Genomic DNA, 24575 nt, shown 5'->3' on the forward strand with positions numbered 1-24575 from the left:
ATTTTGAATTTGCTATTTGATTTATTGATATTTTTTACAGCATCAAATCCAAAATAGTAAAAGTTGACGTCAGAAAGTATTCCTCCGCTGTTAATGTAACAATTTTGTTTCGCCGGTGTGTCAGCTTTGTTATTGCGGAAAATACACAACCATGGATGAACAATACGACGTCATCGTTCTAGGAACAGGGCTCACGGTATAATTTCAAAATACAGTTATTAACTTGTGTTTTCAAACTTACAAAAACTTACCAGACGGATAAAATTTATCTGATTAAACACCCCACCCCCTTTTCTATCATGAATGAAAAATCAATAGACAGCAGATACTAAACACATTCTAAAATTTTGATTATTCACAGCAGTGTGGTAAAACTTGGCCAATGAGGCAATATAATATTGCCTTAGCCTTATCCACAAACATGTAGCAAATTGGGGACTTCAGACAGCTGCTCCTGAGAGACTGTCACTCAGGAAGACTGCAGGATTTTTTTACCAAAGAACTGTTGATGCCTGGAATATCGCCTACCTCAGTGCTTTGACAAATTCCCTTTCAAAATTTGATGCTTGTCTAAATCCTGGCTATGTTATGCACCAGTTAATTTTAACCACGCCCCCCGCCCCCCCAGGTCCGGGGTGATAGCGGGGAAAATGGGCCGTGTTTTTACCTTCGAGGTAGCCCAGGAGTGCTAAGTGAATGCGGTGGTTTTGTTTTTGCTCCAAAAATAGTGGGGAATGGCTTAACCTAGGATGCCCCTGGGCTCCAGGTTCATTTGGCTGGGAGTCTACCAGCAGTTTGTTTGCATTGCGGGGATTTTATCTTGGATTGGCTGGACTGGAAGTCAAAGTCCCTGCTATTCGCCGGAACGTGGGGTGGGGGGGGCATGGTTACAATTGACTGGTGCTCAAACATATGGGTTGAGTCCAAGATATTTGATGCACTTCTGACCGGAGGGATTTAAAAATGCTGTTCTGCACAATGGATGGTATTAAATCATTTAGATATCAAGTATATCAGTTTTCACAATCCCCTAGGTGTGCCCAGAATTAAAAAATGCTTTTTTTCAAAACAGGAATGTGTCCTCAGTGGGCTGATGTCCGTAAGCAAGAAGAAGGTTCTGCATATGGACAGGAACGATTACTACGGTGGCGAAAGTGCATCTCTCACCCCACTGGATCAGGTAAATATGAATGTTTATTTATCTACACTGTAGAGCAGTTAATCAGAAATGACCATAAGTATTCTTAATTTTGAGTATAAATCTCAAAAATAAGAAAAAACTGATAGCAGAAGTAGTATTTATATTCTAGGCATCTAGCACAGTGTGTTTTCCAATTTTTGTGAATGTGGCCAGGACCAGGACTCTTGGAATTATGAAAATATGGACAACATGCCTTAAATTGTGAAGTTAAAGTATATCAGGGTTCCCATTTATGTACATACTTGAATAATTCATGAAGTAAAATGAATATTCACACACAAAATTTGACTCCAAGCATGCATGCACATACAGAAAATGCATCTGTGAAATCAATGTTCAAAAGTGAATTTTTCTGATTTTCAATGCCAAAATTTGTATGTTTTGCAGTTTGAACCAGGTTTTCCTGTTTAAAAAAATAACCTCTTTTTTCTTGACTGCAACAATGATGAAGATGGCCATACAGGTTCGCAATTATATAAAATGTATCTTAGTCAAAGTTTGCCAGATTTCGGGTCACATGGTATTACGACGTTTTCTGCGACTGGTTTAAAATGATTTTATATATGAGAGGCAGGCTACAATATCACAGAAAAGACTCTTTGATTTTGGGTTTTGACATAGGTCTGAAGATTTAAGTGCAGTACCAAGTGACAGCCCTTTTTTTCAGGTTTTGGGGAAAGGTGGCGGGTCCTTCTCAGAGGGGAAAATTAACAAAATTGGGGAAAATTGACATTGACATTTGTTTATAAAAAAAGAAAGGCGAACACAATAAACTTGTTTCACAACTTTAATATCATGTTTTCTCATGCTTTACAAACATATGTCCCTCTTTGACTGATTGAAGATGTTAATCCACAGACTGCACTTTCCTCCGTTTTTCCGCATTATTATTATTATCAAGGCTCAGAGACTGTTGGCGAAAGAATGTGTCGACCCGCTTACATCCTTTCGCCGCAATTTTGTCCAATTTCTTGACGTAACAACGATTATTATGCGACATTTCCAACTTCAAACTGAAATATCATGAACGAAATCGTGGGCGGAAATCGCATATGGTTTCCGGAGTAGATGCTTTATTATTCACATACAATTCAGTTAAACTGGGAACCAGTACATTCGGAACACTCGGTAGTCTAGGAAGTACACTAAGATGACGTCATACCAAAGTTTAGAAGACGGATAATAACTGCGTCGCTTTATATCGTTCCGTTTTCGGATTTTTTTATTTTTTTTGGCGGTGAGGAATTTTAAGCGACAATTGGGGAAAAATATATACTTTTTTGCTTGGGGAATGGGACCGAATGTCGGCCCCAAAAACAGAATAAAAAAAGGCCTGCAAGTGAGCATGGACTCTTCTCTCAAAATTGACACTGTGCCTAAAACACTACAGAGAGAAATGTTCAAAATGTTGAAAATCATGCTTATTAAGAATTCTTTCCAGCAGCTAGGATTTGATGCAGATAAACCAGTTAGAAGAGTCTGTTACAAAATTACACAGAGGCAGTTTCTCCTTGATACTGAAAATTAAATAATGTAAAATTAGATAACTCTTTTTGTTTTTATGTGCGTTTCTTTGCCTCACAAAGCAATCATTAATTAATTGCACCACCAAAATTTTAGTGGGAAACCTGGTATATTTCAAACAAAAATAATGGAAAGCCTGCGTTAAGATCCACAGTTTTTAACGCTTTTTAAGAGAATAAGATTGCATTTAAACATATATGTGTTCTACCAGGGTTCGAATTTAGACTCGCATACTCGCAAAATGCGAGCGACATTTGGAAATTGCGAGTGACTTTTATTCAAGCTCGCAAAATTCTGCGAGTGGCTTTTTCTAGACCACAAAATGTTAAAAGGAAAGTAGAATAAACATGAACTTAATTCCACTATGTAGTCGAGTGTAAACAGCCTATAAGTGGCATGTTTACACTGCCGGTATAAAGAAGACAGTACGGAGTCACCCTCTAGTAGGTTTTCAAAAATAGAACAAATACAGAAAAGGCCGAGTTTTATCTCGAATCTTTCCGGGATGCTCCGAGGCGTGCATAATACAAAGTAAATACGAATGATGTAATCACCTAGCTCAATCATTGGCTAAATTTAGCGCTTTTGCGCACTATATGTAAACCCCATCATCCTTTGAATATATTTCCGCCCAACTGTCAAAATTAATAGACTTCGTTGATCGATATATTTCATGGTCCAAAGTATCCACGCTACATTTACTGTTGCTTTTTTATTTTAAATTTATTATTTTATTGTTTTTTAATACTTAGAGACTTAATAAAGTCTGTAGCGTGCTTGTCGAATGGGTATTAAATTACCCGATGGCGTGGGTAAATATACAAAGTGAACAATGTCAACTTATTGGACAGCTTTGTTATCAAAAAGCTGCCAGCATCAGACGAGTCTTTCCATACCCCCCAAATAGAATACGCCATCAACAAGTTCTAGTAGTCGAGTCACTCAAGATTGATACTTTTTAATATTCATAATATGTCTTAGGTGTTAATTTCTACTTTAATTAGACAATATTATAAGGGAATAAAGCAAATAATAAAATTGCAAGTTGATTTGTCATTTTGCGAGTTGCCTCAAAATGCACTCGCAAAATTTTGCGAGTGCTCCTCAAAGTTAAATTCGAACCCTGTCTACTACAAGTTGGCCTTCATCACAGATTCTATGTTGGCAGCAATATTTTCAAAAAATAATAATTTTTATTTCATTTTTCCCCATAAAGATATATTTTATATTGCGCTCGTTATGAACATTGCTGAATTAAAAATTTCGAGCAACGCCATCAATTCAAAATCACAAATTTGACAAACGGATCTGTGAAAGTGTTCCTGCAAGCAAAATTGGTAGAATTTTTTTCTTTGATGTACTATGTGGGAAGGGGCACCGCTGTTTTACACCCTCTTATTGCACTGGTTATTCAAGAAATAATGCTGAAGAATGCTTGAACTTACCAATTATGATTATAATACAAGTTATTTTTAATCATTAATTCATTAACCCAGTGTTTTGTGTAGATATATTTTTTTAGTTCATTTTGTTCTAAGAAAAAAGGTATTAATATTACTGTCACAATATTTGTTTTGTCATCAGTGCGTCACTGTGCAAAGATTTAAATGTTTGTTACTTTGTAATGACTTAGAAGTCTGATATCTTAAGATATCAACATGTTATCTGATTTTGTACGATATCAATGTGTAATCTGATAACATAAGATATCAACATGATGATGTATGGAACACATGTTCATGATCATTCATGTAGTATGACATTACAATCATGTGTATGTGTAATAAATATCATAACTTAGCCTTTTAAAGATATAGCTTTTCTGCTTTTTTTTAAAGAAAAGATGAGCCATTGTCATAGAATTTCTGTCATTGTTGTTGTCATTGAATAAAATCATTTAGGCCTAAAAAACCCCTCTTTTTTTCTTTAAGTGCAATTTTTAATATATATGTAGTTTAAATTCTTTAAAGCTGTATATAGAAGATTACTTTAACACCATTCTGCTATGTAGGATACATGTCAATGATGTTCTTAATAAAGCATGATAAAAAAATACAATAAAAAAGCATACCTACCCTACCTGTTTTTGAAAAATGATGTAACCCTAACCAAACCATTTTTTAAGGCCTGACCTTTGCCATGACTTAAAATAGGTTCAAGATGTTGAAATGAATCTGGTACACATTTTGTTGCCAGAGACAGAGGGTATATGAAAACAAGGTCCGTAACTCTGGTTTTGAATAATAGATTTATGCCTGTTTTTTACTGTAAATTAGAGACAAGCATTTGATCCACAACACTTATCTAATCATGATTTGAATCTTATTTCTTTGCAATTTCATAATTATTAAACACATACTTCTTACAGGTGTACAACCATTTCAAGATGGGCGTGGCACCCCCTGAGCATTTTGGGCGGGGGCGAGACTGGAATGTGGATCTCATCCCCAAGTTCATCATGGCTAATGGTAAATTAAGTTACTGGCAAGGGATGATTTACGGATTTATGGATGATTGTTCAGAACTTTATTTAAAGTTAACCCTTTGCATGCTGGGTAAATTGTCGTCTGCTCAAAAATGTCGTCTGGTTTATTCTAAATTTCTTTCAATTTACTTAAAACTTTGGGGATATATTGACTGAGTGGCAAACAGCTTGGAACCAGACCAGACGCCGAGTAACTCGGCGCCTGGTCTGGTTCCAGGCTGTTTGCAAAGCCTTTTAAATCGCCATCAGCAGCCTAAGGGTTAACAATTTGATTAACAACATCGATGTTATCTATAAAACTTAAAATATTTGATGATCTGCTCACATATCTTAATATAAAGAAGTACAGCTATAACAGCTGTCTCAAATTTTGTTGCCAATACAGCTGATCACAAGTGTATCTATTTAACTTCCATAGCAGTAACGATTATAAAGTTAACAATGATGACTTTAACAATGCTGTTTACTTTCAGAACAAAATTTTTAGTTTAATCAGCCAACTATGTACTTATTGAAATTAGACGTTTTGATGAACAGTCTCAAGTTTTTAATTATTGTCATTAAAAGTAGACCTTCTTACACTCCTGCATTGCCAAATAGAAATTGTTAAAGCATGGATATGTAAAACAATTATTCCAGTGTTGGACTTGCAGGCTTTTGCATATTTTGATATCTGGTTTCTTGACAACTGACAGAAGTGTCACATTGACAGTTTTGCAATTTATGGAAAAAAATGTTTCCCTGTAGGTAAGCTGGTGCAGTTGCTGATTCACACTGGAGTTACCAGATACCTGGAGTTCAAGTCAATCGAGGGAAGCTATGTCTTCAAGGGAAATAAAATCCACAAGATTCCGGCAAATGAGAAGGAAGGGTTGGCTACATGTAAGGTTTCACAATTATTACAATATTAATCTCTTTAGAACAATGTTAGGCAAGGGTGTGGCCAAAGTATGATTAATAAATGTGTAGCAGGGCTTTTTCTATAATTCCCACAGGTCCGTCTTGACGGACCCATTCCCAAAGCAAAATATAAGATATTTTTCCCCAATCTGAAGAAAAAAATCCCAATCAAAAGTATTTTTATTTTTTTATGACTGTTCATTCAACATCATAATAAATTATGTGATGTAAAGTTTTGGGTGTAATTGAATTCAGAAATCATCATTTTATCACATTCAGAGATCAGTATGAAATATTGTCTGTTATTATTTATTGCAATAGATTATTCATCATTTTCAGGTCTTTTGAAAGGGAAAAGAAACTAATATTGAATAATTTATTTATCCGCAGGAGACTGGAAAGCTTGTTCTTTTAACTTTAAAATTTCCCAATTTCAGCAGGTTTTCCAAAAATGTTTCGAGCCTTTTTCCCAAAATGAGCAGAAAAAGCCCTGTGTAGGCTTCAGAAAGAGTTGAGACATTCACTCTTTATGTGACCTATTTCCTATGACAAAATTCTTTCAGTTCATTCAGATTTTCCTATTTTGATATTTTACTCATTATTCATTCTGAATTGATGGATTTAAATGATAACTTTCTGCAATTATATGACCTAATACTTTGAGAAAGAAAGGTCCGACCTTTCTCATCTGGGCTCTAATATAATTTCTATTCTTTGCAGCACTGATGGGCCTTTTTGAGAAGAGAAGATTCATGAAATTTTTCTCTTTCCTTCAAAATTTTGATATCAATAATCCCAAGACTTGGAACGATTTGGATCCCAAAAAAAACACCTGTAAGGAGATGTTCATTAAATTTGGGCTTGACGAGAACACCCAGGATTTTAACGGCCATGGAATTGCTCTGTATAGGAGTGAGGAGTAAGTTCTGTCTTTTATTTGTTTGTTTTTTTCAGTGAGTTAAAGCTCTGCTGTTTGTTATGTATGTGTTGTTGTTCTTTTGAAAAGGTGGGGCAATTATGATAATGCAGGTGTCATTCTCACTGACATTTTTAACGATTTTAGAATGACGAACATCGTTGTTCGGGCAGGCGGCCAGGCGTCAAACTCACCTATGAAACTGAATAATAAATAGTAGGAAGAGTTTATGGATACCTTTCATGGGATTGCATTTGGGGTCACTAGAGTCAAGGTCAAGGTCACTGTTACTAAAAATAAAAAACGGTTGAAACTGTATAACTTAAGTTACGGTTGACATATATATCTTGACCCAACTTGGTATAAAGGAAGAGTTTATTGAGACCTTTCATGGGATTGCGTTTGGGGTCCCTAGGGTCAAGGTCACTGTTACTAAAACTAGAAGAATGGCTGAAACTGAAAAAACTTTAGACAGGGTTCACAGATCTTGACCAGACTTGGTATATAGGAAGAGTTTATGGAGACCTTTCATGGGATTGCATATAGGGCTTCTAGGGTCAAGGTCAAGGTCACTGTTACTAAAAATAGAAGAATGGTTGAAACTGAATAACTTTAGTTAGGGTTGACATATCTTGACCCAACTTATAAAGGAAGGTATAAAGGAAGAGTTTATGAATACCTTTCATGGGATTGCCTTTGGGGTCCCAAGGGTCAAGGTCACTGTTGCTAAAAATAGAAAAATAGTTGAAACTGAATAACTTTAGTCAGGGTTCTGATATCTTGACCAAACTTGGTATAAAGTAAGGGTTTATGGAGACCTTTCATGGGATCGGTTTGGGGTCCCTAGGGTCAAGGTCACTGTAACTAAAAATAGAAGAATGGCTGAAACTGAATAACTTGACTCAGGGTTCACATATCTTGACGAACTTGGTATATAGAAAGAGTTTATGGAGACCTTTCATGGGATTGCGTATAGGGCTGCTAGGGTCAAGGTCACTGTAACTAAAAATAGAAGAATGGTTGAACTGAATAACTTTAGTCAGGGTTCACATTTCTTGACCAAGGGCGGCGTCAAACTCACCTATAAAACGGAATAATTTCAGTAAGGGTTGACATATCTTGACCAAACTTGGTCTACAGGAAGAGTTTGTGAACAAGTTCCTTTTAAATCATTTTCATATTCCAGCAACAGAGTTTGATGATTTACTAAAATCACCGATGATCTATATGTGCCATGACAAAGTAACATAATCATCTTTATTAATTGATTAACCTTTCCCTTTAATATTCATTTTCACTCTTATGCATGCTTCCTGTGTTCTGTGTATATTCTCTAACCAATTTGGCATGTTCATATACATACACACAACACACAACAAATCAACTTTATTATAATTCTCACAACACAGGCTGAAGTTCTTCTGTCAATCATTGAAAACCTGGTTCGTCGCATTGCGGTGTTTCTTGTTGTATTTAAGTAACTGAAAATAATAATATAAATTGGGCCGTTGTTCCAAGACGTGAATCATGCATCCCAATTTCACACTTTTTTAGGGTAATTTGGTTTGAGAAATCTCTGTAGGCTTGCCTTAAAGCTGAACTCGCACAGATTGAACGTTTTGACAACTTTTTGATTTTATGTCTTGGAACGAGCAAATTTATTCAAAAATGTATGGAAACCAGTGATATAAGACTACTGACAAAAAAGTTGTCAAAATTGTAAATCTGTGAGAGTGCAGCTTTAAAGCTTATGAATTTTTTTGAAATTTATGTTTTTTTAATGCTTTAAATATATCTCAACATTTTAATGATTTATTCAACATACTGCACTTGTTAAATTTTCAACTGATTTTGTAAAATCAATATATAGATGATTTATTAAATAGGTTGGGCAATTATGTATATTTCATCATTTCTATTTCCAGATACAAGGATGCACCGATGTTGGAGTTCATTAATCGGGGAAAGCTGTATTATGAATCACTGGCGCGATTCGGGAAATCTCCGTATCTTTACCCACTGTACGGCCTTGGAGAACTGCCACAGGGATTTGCAAGGTACAGGTCTATACCTCAATCTTATCAACTGACGTGACGACATTTCTTATTGATGAAAGTCACATTTTTGACACAGAAACAAAATTCATATAAGTTTAATGAAAGTTTTTGTGGTTTTCAGTATTTCTAACAAGATTTGAGTCAGTGTTTTAGCTATAAATATATTTGTTTTATTTAACGATATGAACAACCATTCAGACAATACACACATGTAATGCAAGATGACTTTGTTAATAATCATGAAGTTATGCACCTTGTTCAACTGTAAAAAGTAAGCAGAAGATCTGGCGAGTGTTTGCATTTTCTCAAGAGCACTCTTGTTAAATATTATAACTTACATAAATGTGTTCCTTCTTTGTATATGAAATCTATCACTCTATATATCACTGTGTTTGATAAAAATCTATACCAGAAAAATAATTGTTTGATTTCAAAGGTTGAGTGCCATCTACGGCGGCACATACATGCTGAACAAGCCTGGATGTAACATCCAGTATGACGAAGATGGAAAAGTAGTTGGCGTGGAATCAGAGGGCGAGGTTGCCAAGTGTAAGCAAGTCATCTGTGATCCGTCATACGCTCCGGATAAAGTGAAGAAAACTGGTCAGGTATGTAAATGGTGGGGAAATGGCCATAAACGCTTTAGTGTCTCTTTTGATGAAGCTAAAGGCTCGAGTTATTATCATGGCCTTTGTCTTGTTGACAGGATGGCATGTCTTGACTGAATATGAATAAATGATTGTAGTGAGTTTCGGTTTTGTTGTAGACTATGTGTTGTGTGGGCCATATATATATTATATACTGAACCATTATACACATGTGCATCTTTTGTATTAATGATGCTATGCTCCTTCATTTCGATATATTTTAATTGTATACTTAATTTATACGTCCAATCGTACACTCTCGATTTCTACAAGTGACTGTAGTATATATTTCTGTATTGGGACGCATTCGGGTACAAAAAATCTGTATTTGTATGATTCACAGATCCAATGTTAAACACTTGAAAAAGTTTGGAATGAAAATCTGGATCAACGGACACTTTAAAGTAGAGTGACATAAATCCCCTTTTGTTTGCAAAAAAACCCCATCAAAATGTTGTAAAATCTGATATCAACACCCTTATAATATATTATATAATTAAAACATTTCGAATAATGAATGTATAGAAGAATAAGTTATTTTTACATTGTTTAGTACAATACAGGATATATTTGGACTCCTACCATGGTGCACAGCTGTGAAAATCATATTGGACTAGCCGCTACCCTATATATATTTAACCCCAATTCACATATATGTATTAATGTTACTTTACTCGTACATTCCCAGGTTGTGCGGGCCATATGCATTTTGAACCATCCAGTAAAGGACACAAAAGATGTTGCTTCAGTTCAGATCATTATCCCACAGAACCAGGTCAACAGGAAACATGGTTGGTGTTTGTGTGGTTTTATTGACATTGTGTAGTGTTGTGGCTAGTTGTTGTGTGGTTTTAAAAGAAGTGGTTTTGGGGTTTACAGAAAACATGGTTAGAAATAGCACAGGAAGTCTTATCGTTTCGGTCTGTAGTCTTATATTTGTATAAACTAAAAAAATAAGGTTATTCATTAAATAAATGCAGCTACACTGTGCAGTGTCCATTATAATATTCATTTTTTGGACAAGTATTACCGGTAACATTCTTAACATTTAGTAGCAATAGTGAAGTGCCATTCATGAATAAGCTGATAGGTTTGTTTAATTAAAGATTAAAGATAAACAAGTTAAAGATTATAGTTATCATGTTGGTATTTTTTACCTTTTTGCCTTAACCATGCTTTTTTCCCCTATGGAAGTGCCCCACAACAATTCTCTTGAAAGTGAAACAATCATTACTGTGAATTTAAGGGATTGAAATTCAAACAGTCATCAGGAGAGAAATGTTATTTTCCAAGTTTTGGTTTAAACATCAATATGTTAATGTGTAAATCAAACATGAACCATTCTGCTCATATTTATTAATCGTTTATTGGTCATGATCAATGATTTGAAAAATAACAAAAAAACAATTGATAATTGCCGTTGATAATTGCCGACATTTTTTTACAAAACTCAATTAAAAAAATTATTCCTTAGGACCCTAGCAAATTTCATTGATATCATACTAATTAACATATTTAATCTGAGTCCATGTACATTTGTTCTGTCATGTGACTAGAAATCTCTTCATTGGTTTAACAGTTGGAATAACAGTTGGAATGTGCATGTCAGTGTGGCTCTGCATCATGTCAGTATATCAAAACCCAATTTTGAACTTTAGATATTATGTAACATTAAATTTGATGCATTTTTCATTCAAACTAAACCTTTAAAATGTGTTCAAAAAACTAAATAAAGCTACTCTTACGGTTTAATATCCCTAATGAAACTAGTTGCCTCAGTATAGTTTCATTAGCCATATTTTTTACCATTATGATAAAAGTTTGCGTACTTAAGGTTTACCATTCCTATCGAAGCTATTTTAATAAGGGTTACTATCCCACTAATTACCTCTGTTCAGTCCCATTTATTATATTGTTAATTTTTGATTCCAAGAGGGCGAAAGTATTCATACTGAAGTGATACCATCCATATTGAAGCAAGTTATATAAACTATTGTGATTATTTCAGACATCTACGTCAGCGTGGTATCCGCCACCCACCAGATCGCGGCAAAGGGATTCTACCTTGCCATCGTGAGCACCACCGTGGAGACTGGAAATCCCGAGCAGGAACTTCAAATTGGACTTGACCTTCTCGGAGCTATAGAACAAAAGTATGCAAACTTAAATTTATCATTTTATGTTTTGTAATGCATGATGGTGCAAAGCATGGCAAATACAATGGTATCGCTTTAACCAGCATCATCTGTCATATTTTTTATGGCGTGAGATGTTTTTATAAAACATATAGTGAAAATAACTGTGGTCTTCGGCCACCTAGGTAGATCTCGATAGACTTGGTCAAGGTCCAATAAAAAAAAGTATGGCGATTCAAGGGTTACCATCCCTTACCAAGCTGGCTGTCTCATTAAAGCCCCATTAGTTGTGATATTTCTATACCAATAGATCAAAGGTACAAGGACTTAAGGGTAACCATCCCTTACGAAGCTGGTTATCTAATTATTGCCCCATTAGTTGTGATATTTCTATACCAATAGATCAAAGGTTCAAGGACTTAAGGGTAACCATCCCTTACGAAGCTGGTTATCTAATTATTGCCCCATTAGTTGTGATATTTCTATACCAATAGATCAAAGGTTCAAGGACTTAAGGGTAACCATCCCTTACGAAGCTGGTTATCTAATTATTGCCCCATTAGTTGTGATATTTCTATACCAATAGATCAAAGGTTCAAGGACTTAAGGGTAACCATCCCTTACCAAGCTGGCTGTCTCATTAAAGCCCCATTAGTTGTGATATTTCTATACCAATAGATCAAAGGTACAAGGACTTAAGGGTAACCATCTGTAACGAAGCTGGCTCTCTCATTATAGCACCATTAGTCATGCTATTTGGTTGTGTATTTAGAATAATTGGTTAAAGCATGAATTTATTCATCATGATCTTCTATGAGTTTTCCATCTCCAATAATCAATACTAAAATTTGTCCCAATCTCAACTCTACTATGGATTACCAAAGCTCTTGAGTCAAATGTGGTGTACCTACTTTATGTATTATATCACTAACAATGATATTTTTTTTCAGATTTGTCACTGTTAGCGACATGTTTGAACAAATTCCGGGAACAGAAGAGTCAAATGTAAGTGCGGTAATGAATTTGGTTTGATCAAAGTCAACCAATTTTTTTACATTAAAGACTATAGTTGTGTTATCTGATTCACTAAGACAGGGATTTTGGATGCCTCATGACCCCTGATATTATTTTGCTATCATTTGAAAAAGAAAATGTAGAGTTCACAAAAAGTATTAAATTCATCAATTATATTATGTATTGATTTGCAAAGCTTGCAAATTCGGGTAATTACATCTGATCAAAATAAAAAGAAAATATATAATCCCTATTAACTATATGTATACATTTTTTTTTCTGAAAAGGGGAAGGGGTCTTCGAGAAAGTTAAAAATTTGTTGAGTTTCAGTAAAAGAAGGTTGTGTTTTTTGTATATAATTTGCATGTTTAACTTTTAGTGTGTGTTTGTTGGCTCACAAATTATCGCAGCTGCAGTGTTCTTACGTCTCCAATCACTCGCACGAATATTTGTATGTTGCAGGTGTTCATTTCCAAATCGTACGACGCTACATCACACTTTGAAACAACATGTGACGACGTTTTAGATTTGTATGAAAAAATCATGGGGGAGAAATTTGACTTCTCGCAAGTGAACTTACACCAACAAGAGGAGATGTAATCAGATAAAGACTTATTTTAGAAAGAACACTTAAATAGACCAGTTGGTGTGAAATTTGATTTTCTTCGTGGGTTTTCCGCCCATCTAAGGCGACTTAAGTTCTTTAACTCCTTCGGTGTAATTTATGTTAGTGTATTTGAAAGTTTACAAATTTGGCTTATTTCATTTGTTTTACATACATGTACACAATTAGTATTGTAGTATTTATGACTCGTTGTTGTCGTATTTTTGCCCATGAATCATGAATGTAGTAAAAGTTGTTGTGATTGCTGTTCACTGGCCATTAAGCTATTCTTTTTAAAGCGTTTCAATGAATTTTGTATCGATACATGTAATGTACATCAATAATATACATGTACAAAACTTGACATCAAGCTGTTAACAGAGAAAGTGACAACTTCAACGCCAAACTGTTCACATAACAATTATAATATAAAAAGTAAATTTTCATGTCGGGAAAAGAACATGTTGAACATTTTTAATAGGCAAATAGATGTTAGATATTGAATCAAAGTAATACTTATGAAAGAAACAGAAAGGGGCATATTTTATTTTATGAAAAATAAATGAATAAAGTGTTTCTCTTGTAATGTTCTGTACGCTTTTTTCAAGCAATACTCCAATAATTATTTAAAAATCGTCTAAAATCCTATTATTTGGTAAGATATCTTAACATTAACTGTTGCTTATCATGACCGTAAATGCTGTGAATGGTTCTAATTGTGTACATTTTCTTTAAGAAATGTGCGGCTTAATGCATATAACAATGATGACTTGATTTTTCGAAATAAGTATTAACGATCTATGAAGAAATGGCTCATTAATATACCTACATAATTATTACAGTGATATTGCTGAAAAATAATTTATTTTTTAACATTTAAGAGGTTACATTGTAATAACATCAACAAGTTTCGTTTAAATTAAAATCGTAAAAATAAAATGAAATTTAAACATACCTGTATAAACCTTTAAGACTTCCACTACAGATATTTTTTATAATGCTCAAGTGTTTAGATTGTGAATATTTTTCGTTATAATTATGGACTTTGCATTGTAATCTTTACTTGTATTTTAAATTTCTATAGTATTCAGCTTTGAACCATAAATACATAACTCATAATAATGTATCACATAGTCAAGTAGATGCAGCTTTTGTTTAAGACTTAAAAATATATGCTTTCAAAGGCTTTTTCCAATTTTGGCTTATGAATGTTAGGCCGTGCTGGGTTGATTCACTGTTAAGCATTATCGATTGGGAAGGTTTTCGTATTTCGAATCTTTAAAAATTGAGTCCAAAAACAATGTTTTTATTAAGACATTTAGTTTGGTTTCCTTACCAGGTAGCTATAGGGCTTGAAATAAGAACAATTTGCTAAACTTAGAATCAATTTTGTGTAGATTTACTGTGGTGATGGTGCGCTTGAGATTTCCCTGTATTTAACAGTGCTATAGTTCAGAAATCGTGTTTTGTTTCTGGTCGCTAGGTTATGCTTTTTAAATGGTGCAGAAATAGTCATATAGGACCTATTTTCTCAAAGAATAAAAAGGTTTATGTGCTTTTCCGAAATCCAAAAACTGGTGTGATATCCATATTAAAACAAATTTTATGACTGTTCACATTAGATAAGGGGTAATTTGAAAATCCCATGATAGGCATTGATTAAATTAATTCAACTCTTACTTTCATATTATTAAAGCGGAAATTTACGATATTTTGTCGTACTGTAGTGTAAATTATATGCTTAGATTAAGAATTTGGGGTGGCTCCATTTTTTTCAAGAATGTTTTGCGATTAAATACTGGCTGAATAAGGCAACCCATGTACAATTACATAATTTTGGATGCCCGAGTACCATTCGCCTATTATTTTGGTATTTGAAAAGAGTGTGATGAGTAGTGAAAGAATGTATTATAATTATATCCATAAAAATGTTGCAACTGGTACCAAAACTATATATGCATTCACAAGGCATAAAAATTTAACATTATCTACAATGGCAAGATTATTTAAACGTCAGCTACCTTTAATCCTTGTATTGATGACGGTTGTCAATACAAGAATTCAGTCCATTCCATTGAGTGCTTATGTATGATTCTATTTCGTCATGTCTAGGGTTAGCCATCCATCATTAGAATGCAAAGATGTGTTAGTGCATTTAAGCTATTAACATCAAGATTATTTCTTTGTTTGACTAATATTGATTTACCATTATATTATTTTAAACATTGATTACTTACATTTTTGAATAACACCATGATGACGCTACTATTATGATATATTAACTTTAAGGGTTGGCATTAAAACAAATTTCAATGATTATTTAGCTATTTTATTCATTCGTTTCTTAAATGCTTATATGAAAAAAGCTCTTCGTGAAAACTTTAAAATATTTGAACTTAACATTTTGTCACTGTAAAATGAAACTTAACCAGTAGTATTTTTTGTCTTAATGATGGATGGCTTACCTTAAAGTCTTATGTCATTTTTTTCTGTGCAATATTGTCAATAATTATATGGTACTATTAGTTCAATATATTTTGCTGTATTCCACTTTTCGACTCTAACTTGTAGCACAAAATTGAAGAATTTCTTTCTTTGATCGATTTTTCAATAAAATGTGTACAAACTGTGAGATATAATACACTCCACAAAATGAATTTAGGGACAACTACAATTACAATTACTACAATTAATTGTTTAAATATTGATATAGCACAACTTATTTTTAGAAAGGCCTATTGGAAATGTTGCTAACATGCATATCGACTAGTTTGAAAATTTAAATGATTTGATTGGTTAATAATATTTTTCAATACATATTGACCAATCAATAAACTCATTGGCTAAGTTGGCTAACCAGTTCAAGAGTGCGATTTTAATGAAATCTGATTTTATTAAGTGACCCTCAATGCATTTTGTTGAGTGTATGTATACACAATTTTTAAATTTCTCGACCAACAAAGAAATGCTAGCGGAATTGTTTATTCTTATTCATGATATTGTGACAAATGTCTTTGAGTAATATGAATAATAATTATTGTGTATTTTAAAACTGTGGATAAAAGTGATGCGGGTTTAAATTATACACTAGAAATACAATTCTTATGGAAGATATAATTTTTGGCAAATTTTTCAGCAAAAGTTTCTAGTTCTTATAAAAAAAAAGACATGGTTGTTGAAATTGACTAAACTTGTAAAAAATGATGACACTGGTTTTTTATTTTATTAAGTTGTAGCTAATTCTGTAATCAATTCCTTTGTTGATAAATGTGCATTTGATGGTCATAACAAATAAACAATTTAAAAACTCTAGACTCTAGACTTTGTTTTTGGGAAAAGAAAGAAAGGCCAGTATGGATGAAACTGCAGTACTTAAGGTTAATGCAAAAACATTTTTTTTAAATTTTAATGCATTATGTTTATCACGTTTGACCTTATTGATCAGCAACAAAAAAAACTATGATTTGTGTATATACAAAAAAGCGATATTTTGGCACTGGGGGAATTGGTGGCCAGATAGGTTTTAATTGAAAAAGTTATAAATATAATGCATTAAAAAAAGTTTTAGGCATCAACCTTTATTTTGCCTCTTAAAAAACTAAATAAGTAATTATGGATCATTCCATCATTGCCGCCCTAATAGATCTGTGGCTGAGCATTCACTTCGGATGTGGAAGGTGTGGGGTTCAAACCCTGTTCTGCGTCAAACTGAAAGACGTTAAAATATGGTACCAGTAGCTTTTCTTGCCCAGCGCACGACATTTAAAGGGTAGTTCTGGGAAAATAGTGTACTCCGTATTGGTAGAACCCAGGAAAGTTGTGTCTCAAGTATAGGTACTTTACACTGAGCACGTTCAAGAACCAAGAGGTCTTGTCTCACAGGGCTCACCAAGATCTTTTGTATCTCACACTGTCTTTTCAAGTCTTCCAATGACTGGATTCAACTGCGAATTACTGTCACTTCCATCTCCGGTTACTTGTGGATTTTAAACACAATTTAAGTCATGATGGCGTCATGACAGGTCAAAGCCATAATGCAGCTACTTGGCATGGGCAGGCCTTGATTACCTCAAACAAACAAACCATTTCATTGAATCAGTTAAATAAACATTGGGGTAGCAGCATATATTGTTTTATATGTATTATTATGAAAAAAGTTGCATATTGGTTAGCACAATCAACAGTTTGCCAGACTCACTCACAGTATTATGATATTTTAACACTAGTGTTGAAGATATGATAAACATATAAACATGTATATTAACTATATTTGTATACTGGGGAAAGGAATGATATATGTATTACGGGTATAATAAAACATTTTTATAAGCATGACTGATCATAAATGTAGATAAACAAATCTAGAAATTTGAAACAATCCAGAAAAGGAAGAGCAACAATATTTACCGCATTTATACAAAAATATCGATATATACATGGATATAACACACAAAACATAATGATGTATGGAAAAGTTTTTTAAAAAGTATACAAAATAAACATAGCATTAGCTAGAAGTAAAGTAAGCAGAGTGTTCTGAACTTTGTTAAAGTTAACAATGTTGTTAACATCATCGTTAACTTTCTTAGCATAATTACTTCTCTGAAAATAACATAGTCACACATAAAATCTGCAGTTTTGATTTTAGTCAACCATTTCATATTAAAACATATGAACATATCTAATATTTCAGTTTTGAAAGTTATCATTGATGAGGTTAACAACGATGTTAATTTTTACCAAGCTCTAAACAATATTCTTAACGTATGGTAAACATACTTTATAAGTTATAAATATAATATATTAAACATAAATATTTAATAGATTTAGATGCATTCTACTTAAGAACTTTTCAAGAAATAACACCAGATACTTATTAACAGATGGAAATAAATTATCGACAATTGATTCAATTGGACAAATATTAATGTAAAGTTATTTAATTTAATCATATTTTTATATGAACAAGTTATGGTTATTAAAATATGGTTATTATAGCATAATATAATAATGTATTAATTATAATTGGTTTGGGTCACAAATTATAAACAACATAAGAAATCGGCCCTCCCCATAATGTGTCATAAAAATGTCTGGACAAATGTTTCTAAAAGGGAGAATTGTTACAATGGTGTTTGTAGTTCATATAGAAACACATGTATATAGTCTGTTATGCACTAAGGAAGAGCATGAACACATATTCAATGATGAAACAGTAATTTTAGAAGAATAAAAATTAAAATGTTACCTGCCGCCAAAAGACTGTATGAAAATCTAGCAATTTATTTATATTGGCCTTGAAGTTACTGAATATCATGTTACCTGGACTGTAAAATACTGTTAAATTATTATAATGCAATGGCAAAGCCACGAATTATTCTGCTGACATTGGACAGTTATTTTATTTTCCCACACATAACAATACACTCGTTCTATGAAAATACAAAATATATCTGCAAATCTTAAAATGCATAACTATAAATAGTTTTAACATCACAGTAAAGCATATCTGTAAATTATACAAAGCATATCTGTAAATTATACAAAGCATATCTGTAAATTATACAAAGCATCACTGTAAACATCACAATTTTAGCCTCACATAAATCTAACGAAGCCGAACTCTTATAATTATTAGAAAGTGCCTCTCATAATCTCACAAGGCGTCACTGTAAATTTTTTCAAGCAGGGTCTCATATACTTTATCTTCTTTCTTCTTTTTACACAGCAAGTCTATGAAAAATATGAGGATCTGGAAAAAAGGGAAAGATGCAATATATATTGATTCTTGACATATGAGAATAAATTAGTAAAACGATATTCTGGCAGCCCCTCGACTCATTCTATCAATCAAAAGCCTCGCTGTAAATATTTTCCATCTTCTTTTTTCTTTTTGCATAGCAAGTTTGAAAAATACAATAATCTGGAAAAAAAATTAATGGTAAAATATATATGGTAATGGTTACTTATGAGCCATTAAGACAGTATTATGCACCAGTCAATTGTAACCACGCCCCCCCCCCCCCCAGGTCCGGGGGTATACCGGGGATAGCCGGGGAAATGGGCCGTATTTTTACCTTTTAGGTGGCCCCGCAGTGCCGGGTGAATGCGATGGTTTTGTCTTCGCTTTAAATATAGCAGGGAAAAGGCCTTACCTATGGTCCCTGGGGTCCGAGGTCACTTGGCGGGGATTTTACCATCTGTTTGTCCCCGCAGGGCAGGGATTTTAGCCGGGATTGGCTGGACCGAAAGTCAAAGTCCCCGGTATTCCTCGGACCTAGGGGGGGGCGTGGTTACAATTGACTGGTGCATTATAGTTAGAATATATAATTGAAATAACAATAACAACTTTATATTTATAACTGACTATGTTTTTGTATCATATGTCAATGGCTGACCGAGGACGAAAACATTCATGTACATACTTGATTACATTAAGATATTGAAAAAATCCTGTATAATTTTTAATAATAATATTGCACTTATAAAACACTTAAAGCTGCACTATCACCGATTTTATTTTTTGTCTTATTTTTATGCGCTTAAAGTAAAGAACTTTTTTTGGCCTCAACTTATATTGTTTGCCTTAAAGTGAACATTAGTATTAAATTAGTGAAATGACTACTCACCGCTAGCCACATGATGAGAAAAGAGGACAGCGCCAGATAGAATGAGACCCCCATTTTCTCGAGCGGATAAAAGGAACCAAATCTGACACATCCTCCGAATATCAGGAAACCTAGAGGTAACATTCATCTGATAATATGATTGTTATAACATTTACAGTTACACTTTTAACTCATTTATTTTTTCTTACTTTTAATGACGGCATTATTAGGACTGCTAAGTGATCAGATTTCCATTGTAAACTGCCCCAATTTCTCGAAACTTCTTAATTCTCTTTTGAACAGGATGAAGCTAAGCTACGAATAATCTTTATGATAATTACAATGAACCAATAAACATTTATCAAAATCACGTTTAAGTATGTATGTAATGGCTTATTGAAATAAGCAACTTAAGCCTGTTAAGCTTAAGAAGTTTCGAGAAATTGGGACGGGTATATAATTATGAACAGTCTCAAGTCGTGAGTTCAGACTGAAGTGGTAGAGCTGCAAATCTACTTTCATTCTAACTTTCCTTCTAGTTGAGTATTGGTGATGAAATTTGCTGAAATTTATTGCTAATTAAAATTGAACAATGATTTATATTTATTTTTGTAAAACGAACGGATTAGAGATGATACTTTTTTACAATTTAATGAAAGTTCTTTTTTGAGTCTGAGTCTAACCTCGGACTTGAGACTGTTTATAATCATGGGGCCCAGAACTGGTACCCATTTTGAGAGGCTTGAACGGAATGTACTGGCAAGTGTGGAGTTTAAACCCACAACCTATAAGATGAGAGGCAGACACCTTTAAGATGCTCTTAATATATCACCTATTATAACAAACTATAAAAGTACCAATTCTTTAAAACTTTTATTAAGCAGAATTCAAATTGAACGTATTCTTTGCATGTGCATATACTTTTTTTTAAGTTAGTTAAATACACCATATGTGTTATTAAGGGTGTTATATTGTGATGTTCATCCTATACACTTAGTATATATAATCAGTGAAAAATACTTCTTTCCTTCCCTAGAAAAAACTGCTTAATCCTTCGCTAGAAAAAACTGCTTTCCTTCGCTATAAAAACAGCTTTCCTTCGCTAGAAAAACTGCTTTCCTTTGCTACAAAAAACTGCTTTCCTTCACTAGAAAAACTGCTTTCCTTTGCTAAAAATAATTATTTTCTTCGTAGGATACACCCCGTAAAAGTGATGGTTGTAATTAGCGTAAGGTATGTAATAAGTTATGGTTCAGTCAAACCACGTTGGCTCGAACTCCCAGGGACTGGCAAATCGAGGCTCGGAAAGTTCATGCCAAGCGGTAATGCTTACATTACCTATAAAGCAATCAGTCCTTTACATCCAGCTTGAGGCAACGAGGATTTCAAGCCAAGTGAGTTTGAGCCAACTGGGTTCGACTGTAAATGAATACTCACTTGTACAAATATAAAGGAAAATGGAGCAATAAAAAGCACCGCAGCAACAGGTGATGCAAGTATCATCGTCATCATTGTCAATGTAGTCATCTTTATCAGGGCCAAATATCTTGATAGATGTGACACAGGAGATTGTGGACAGGGTCAGCAGACAGAAACTGGTACACTGAAGACCCAACGATGCTTGGTCAGGAACTAGAAAGGAAGGAACTCAATGTAAAGTGTACATGTTACAAGTTGTTAATAGATTGTGACACAGGAGATTGTTACAGGGTCAGTAGACAGAAACTGGTACACTGAAGACCCAATGATGCTTTGTCAGGAACTAGAAAGGAAGGAACTCAATGTAAAGTGTACATGTTACAAGTTGTTAATAGATTGTGACACATGGGATTGTGGACAGGGTCAGTAGACAGAAACTGGCACACTGAAGACCCAATGCTGCTTAAATGTCAGGAACTAGAAGGGAGATACTATATTAAAGTGTACAATGTTACAAGTTATTAATAGATTGTGACACATGGGATTGTGGACAGGGTCAGTAGACAGAAACTGGCACACTGAAGACCCAATGCTGCTTTGTCAGGAACTAGAAGGGGAGAAATTAAATTAAAGAGTACAGGTTACAAGTTATTAATAGATTGTGACACATGGGATTGTGGACAGGCTCAGTAGACAGAAACTGGCACACTGAAGATCCAATGCTGATTAAATGTCAGGAACTAGAAGGGAGATACTATATTAAAGTGCACAATGTTACAAGTTATTAATAGATTGTGACACATGGGATTGTGGACAGGCTCAGTAGACAGAAACTGGCACACTGAAGACCTGATGCTGCTTTGTATGGAAGTAGAAGGGAAGAAACTCAACTTAAAGTACATACATGTTACAAATTATTAATACATGTATGTGACAAAGGAGATTGTAAACGGGGTCAGTCACAAAATTTGTATTTAAAAAAATAATACTGTTTCAATAATTGTTAGTTCACTGAACTCAAATATTCTTTTAAACCACTTATTTGTGGGCTTTTATAACTTCAACAACAATAAAAGAATACTACACTTACCTCGGGTGATTTTTTTAGAATTTCTCATTAGGAATTTGTATTCAACATTTGATGAAAAAACTGCGGCATATACTGCCTCTGACAACTTAATATTTATACAGAGGTTAAAATAAAAGTTAAATATGCAACTAGTATTAAGAGATTTACTCACTGGACATACTTGATGATCCATCTTCAGCTGTCTGATAAAATAGACCGATTTTTCTTCCATCTTCTATAACCCACCAGTTTGAGAATAAAGAAATTGTGTGGAGAATCCAGGGAAGTATCGCTCCGAGAATACATTGTGTCCAAACTGAACAACATTTGCCCATTGTTTTAATTAATGAGTTAACGTTTTACGTGGACACAAACTGTCTAAAAATTGTACTTTCGGTATCATTTTAGGGTTTTCCAATATAGAAAAAATGGCTAAGAATAGCCTACAAAAAAGAAATGAGTAATTGATAGATTTAAAAGTGTTCAAAGGGTCACCCCAAGTCTGATCAAGTATCTGAATTAACATGAACGTTTGCAAATTACTATTATATTTTGACATCATGCACGCAAAATTGTGTTTGTTTTTTAGGCCGTTATTATAAGGAGGCAATTTAAAGAGCCAGTATAAAACTAGTCTGGAGTTCCTTCCCCTAACACTATCGTTATCGGGTCGTACTGTATGAAATATCAGTAAGCAGGGAACCAGACTAGTATATAACCTAAACAATGCTTACATGAAGGCCGTCTTTAAGGTGGAAAAGAGGTTTTACACAAAGAAATGATGACACAAAGGCCGTTTTTAAGGGAAAAAAAGTGTTACTTAAACAATTCTTACATGAAGGCCGTCTTTAAGGAAGATAAGAGGTTAAACCAAAAAACTGATGACATGAAGGCCGGCTTTAAGGTGGAAAAGAGGTATTACTCAAATAATGATGACATGAAGGCCGTCTTTAAGAGAGTAAATAGGTATCACTCAAACAATGCTTACATGAAGGCCGTCTTTAAGGAGGAAAAGAGGTATACTCTTAACAATGCTTACATGAAGGCCGTCTTTAAGGGAGTAAAGGGGTTTAACCAAAACAATGCTTACATGAAGGCCGTCTTTAAGGGAGTAAAGGGGTTTAATCCAAACAATGCTTACATGAAGGTCGTCTTTAAGGGAGTAAAGGGGTTTAATCCAAACAATGCTTACATGAAGGTCGTCTTTAAGGGAGTAAAGGGGTTTAACCCAAACAATGCTTACATGAAGGCCGTCTTTAAGGGAGTAAAGGGGTTTAACCCAAACAATGCTTACATGAAGGCCGTCTTTAAGGGAGTAAAGGGGTTTAACCCAAACAATGCTTACATGAAGGCCGTCTTTAAGGGAGTAAAGGGGTTTAACCAAAACAATGCTTACATGAAGGTCGTCTTTAAGGGAGTAAAGGGGTTTAACCAAAACAATGCTTACATGAAGGTCGTCTTTAAGGGAGAAAAGGGGTTTAACCAAAACAATGCTTACATGAAGGTCGTCTTTAAGGGAGTAAAGGGGTTTAACCAAAACAATGCTTACATGAAGGTCGTCTTTAAGGGAGTAAAGGGGTTTAACCAAACAATGCTTACATGAAGGTCGTCTTTAAGGGAGTAAAGGGGTTTAACCAAAACAATGCTTACATGAAGGTCGTCTTTAAGGGAGTAAAGGGGTTTAAACCAAACAATGCTTACATGAAGGTCGTCTTTAAGGGAGTAAAGGGGTTTAACCAAACAATGCTTACATGAAGGTCGTCTTTAAGGGAGTAAAGGGGTTTAACCCAAACAATGCTTACATGAAGGTCGTCTTTAAGGGAGTAAAGGGGTTTAACCCAAACAATGCTTACATGAAGGTCGTCTTTAAGGGAGTAAAGGGGTTTAATCCAAACAATGCTTACATGAATGTCGTCTTTAAGGGAGTAAAGGGGTTTAACCCAAACAATGCTTACATGAATGTCGTCTTTAAGGGAGTAAAGGGGTTTAACCAAAA

The 24575-nt window shown here is 34.1% G+C and overlaps 2 protein-coding genes across 3 annotated transcripts; one reads left to right on the plus strand and one right to left on the minus strand.

The window, feature by feature from the left end:
- Nucleotides 1-51: 51 nt before the first annotated feature.
- LOC128217101 (rab GDP dissociation inhibitor alpha-like) lies at nucleotides 52-16797 on the plus strand. The gene is made up of 11 exons (XM_052923980.1): nucleotides 52-196; nucleotides 1073-1180; nucleotides 5094-5193; nucleotides 5958-6092; nucleotides 6831-7029; nucleotides 8952-9083; nucleotides 9520-9691; nucleotides 10419-10521; nucleotides 11739-11883; nucleotides 12816-12870; nucleotides 13342-16797. Exons 1-11 carry the CDS (start codon nucleotides 152-154, stop codon nucleotides 13477-13479), a joined length of 1332 nt encoding a protein of 443 aa, XP_052779940.1. The 5' UTR covers nucleotides 52-151; the 3' UTR covers nucleotides 13480-16797.
- A 1084-nt stretch (nucleotides 16798-17881) lies between these two features.
- On the minus strand, nucleotides 17882-23189 carry LOC128217102 (uncharacterized). Of its 2 annotated transcripts, none has more exons than XM_052923982.1 (4): nucleotides 22752-23184; nucleotides 21529-21723; nucleotides 20113-20222; nucleotides 17882-19235 (listed from the first exon to the last, which is right to left on the minus strand). In XM_052923982.1, exons 1-4 carry the CDS (start codon nucleotides 22912-22914, stop codon nucleotides 19140-19142), a joined length of 564 nt encoding a protein of 187 aa, XP_052779942.1. In that variant the 5' UTR covers nucleotides 22915-23184; the 3' UTR covers nucleotides 17882-19139. The 2 variants fall into 2 exon arrangements, with proteins under 2 accessions (XP_052779942.1, XP_052779941.1); XM_052923981.1 differs by lacking the exon at nucleotides 17882-19235 and adding an exon at nucleotides 19264-19406 and having other exon boundaries at nucleotides 22752-23189.
- Nucleotides 23190-24575: the final 1386 nt, after the last annotated feature.

The sequence above is a fragment of the Mya arenaria genome, chromosome 14 (assembly GCF_026914265.1).
Source record: "Mya arenaria isolate MELC-2E11 chromosome 14, ASM2691426v1".
NCBI classification, from domain to species: domain Eukaryota; kingdom Metazoa; phylum Mollusca; class Bivalvia; order Myida; family Myidae; genus Mya; species Mya arenaria.

What these genes read in the sequence shown, in the direction of transcription:
- LOC128217101 (XM_052923980.1), top strand. Translation starts at nt 152, where the DNA reads ATGGATGAACAATACGACGTCATCGTTCTAGGAACAGGGCTCACG. An exon ending in GCTCTGTATAGGAGTGAGGA is followed by an intron (nt 7,030 to 8,951) that starts GTAAGTTCTGTC and finishes TTCTATTTCCAG; the next exon opens with ATACAAGGATGCACCGATGT. An exon ending in CGGGAACAGAAGAGTCAAAT is followed by an intron (nt 12,871 to 13,341) that starts GTAAGTGCGGTA and finishes TGTATGTTGCAG; the next exon opens with GTGTTCATTTCCAAATCGTA.
- LOC128217102 (XM_052923981.1), bottom strand. Translation starts at nt 22,914, where the DNA reads ATGGGCAAATGTTGTTCAGTTTGGACACAATGTATTCTCGGAGCGATA. An exon ending in TTTCCTTTATATTTGTACAA is followed by an intron (nt 20,223 to 21,528) that starts GTGAGTATTCAT and finishes TGTTACCTCTAG; the next exon opens with GTTTCCTGATATTCGGAGGA. An exon ending in TTCTCATCATGTGGCTAGCG is followed by an intron (nt 19,407 to 20,112) that starts GTGAGTAGTCAT and finishes TTTTTTTTCCAG; the next exon opens with ATTATTGTATTTTTCAAACT.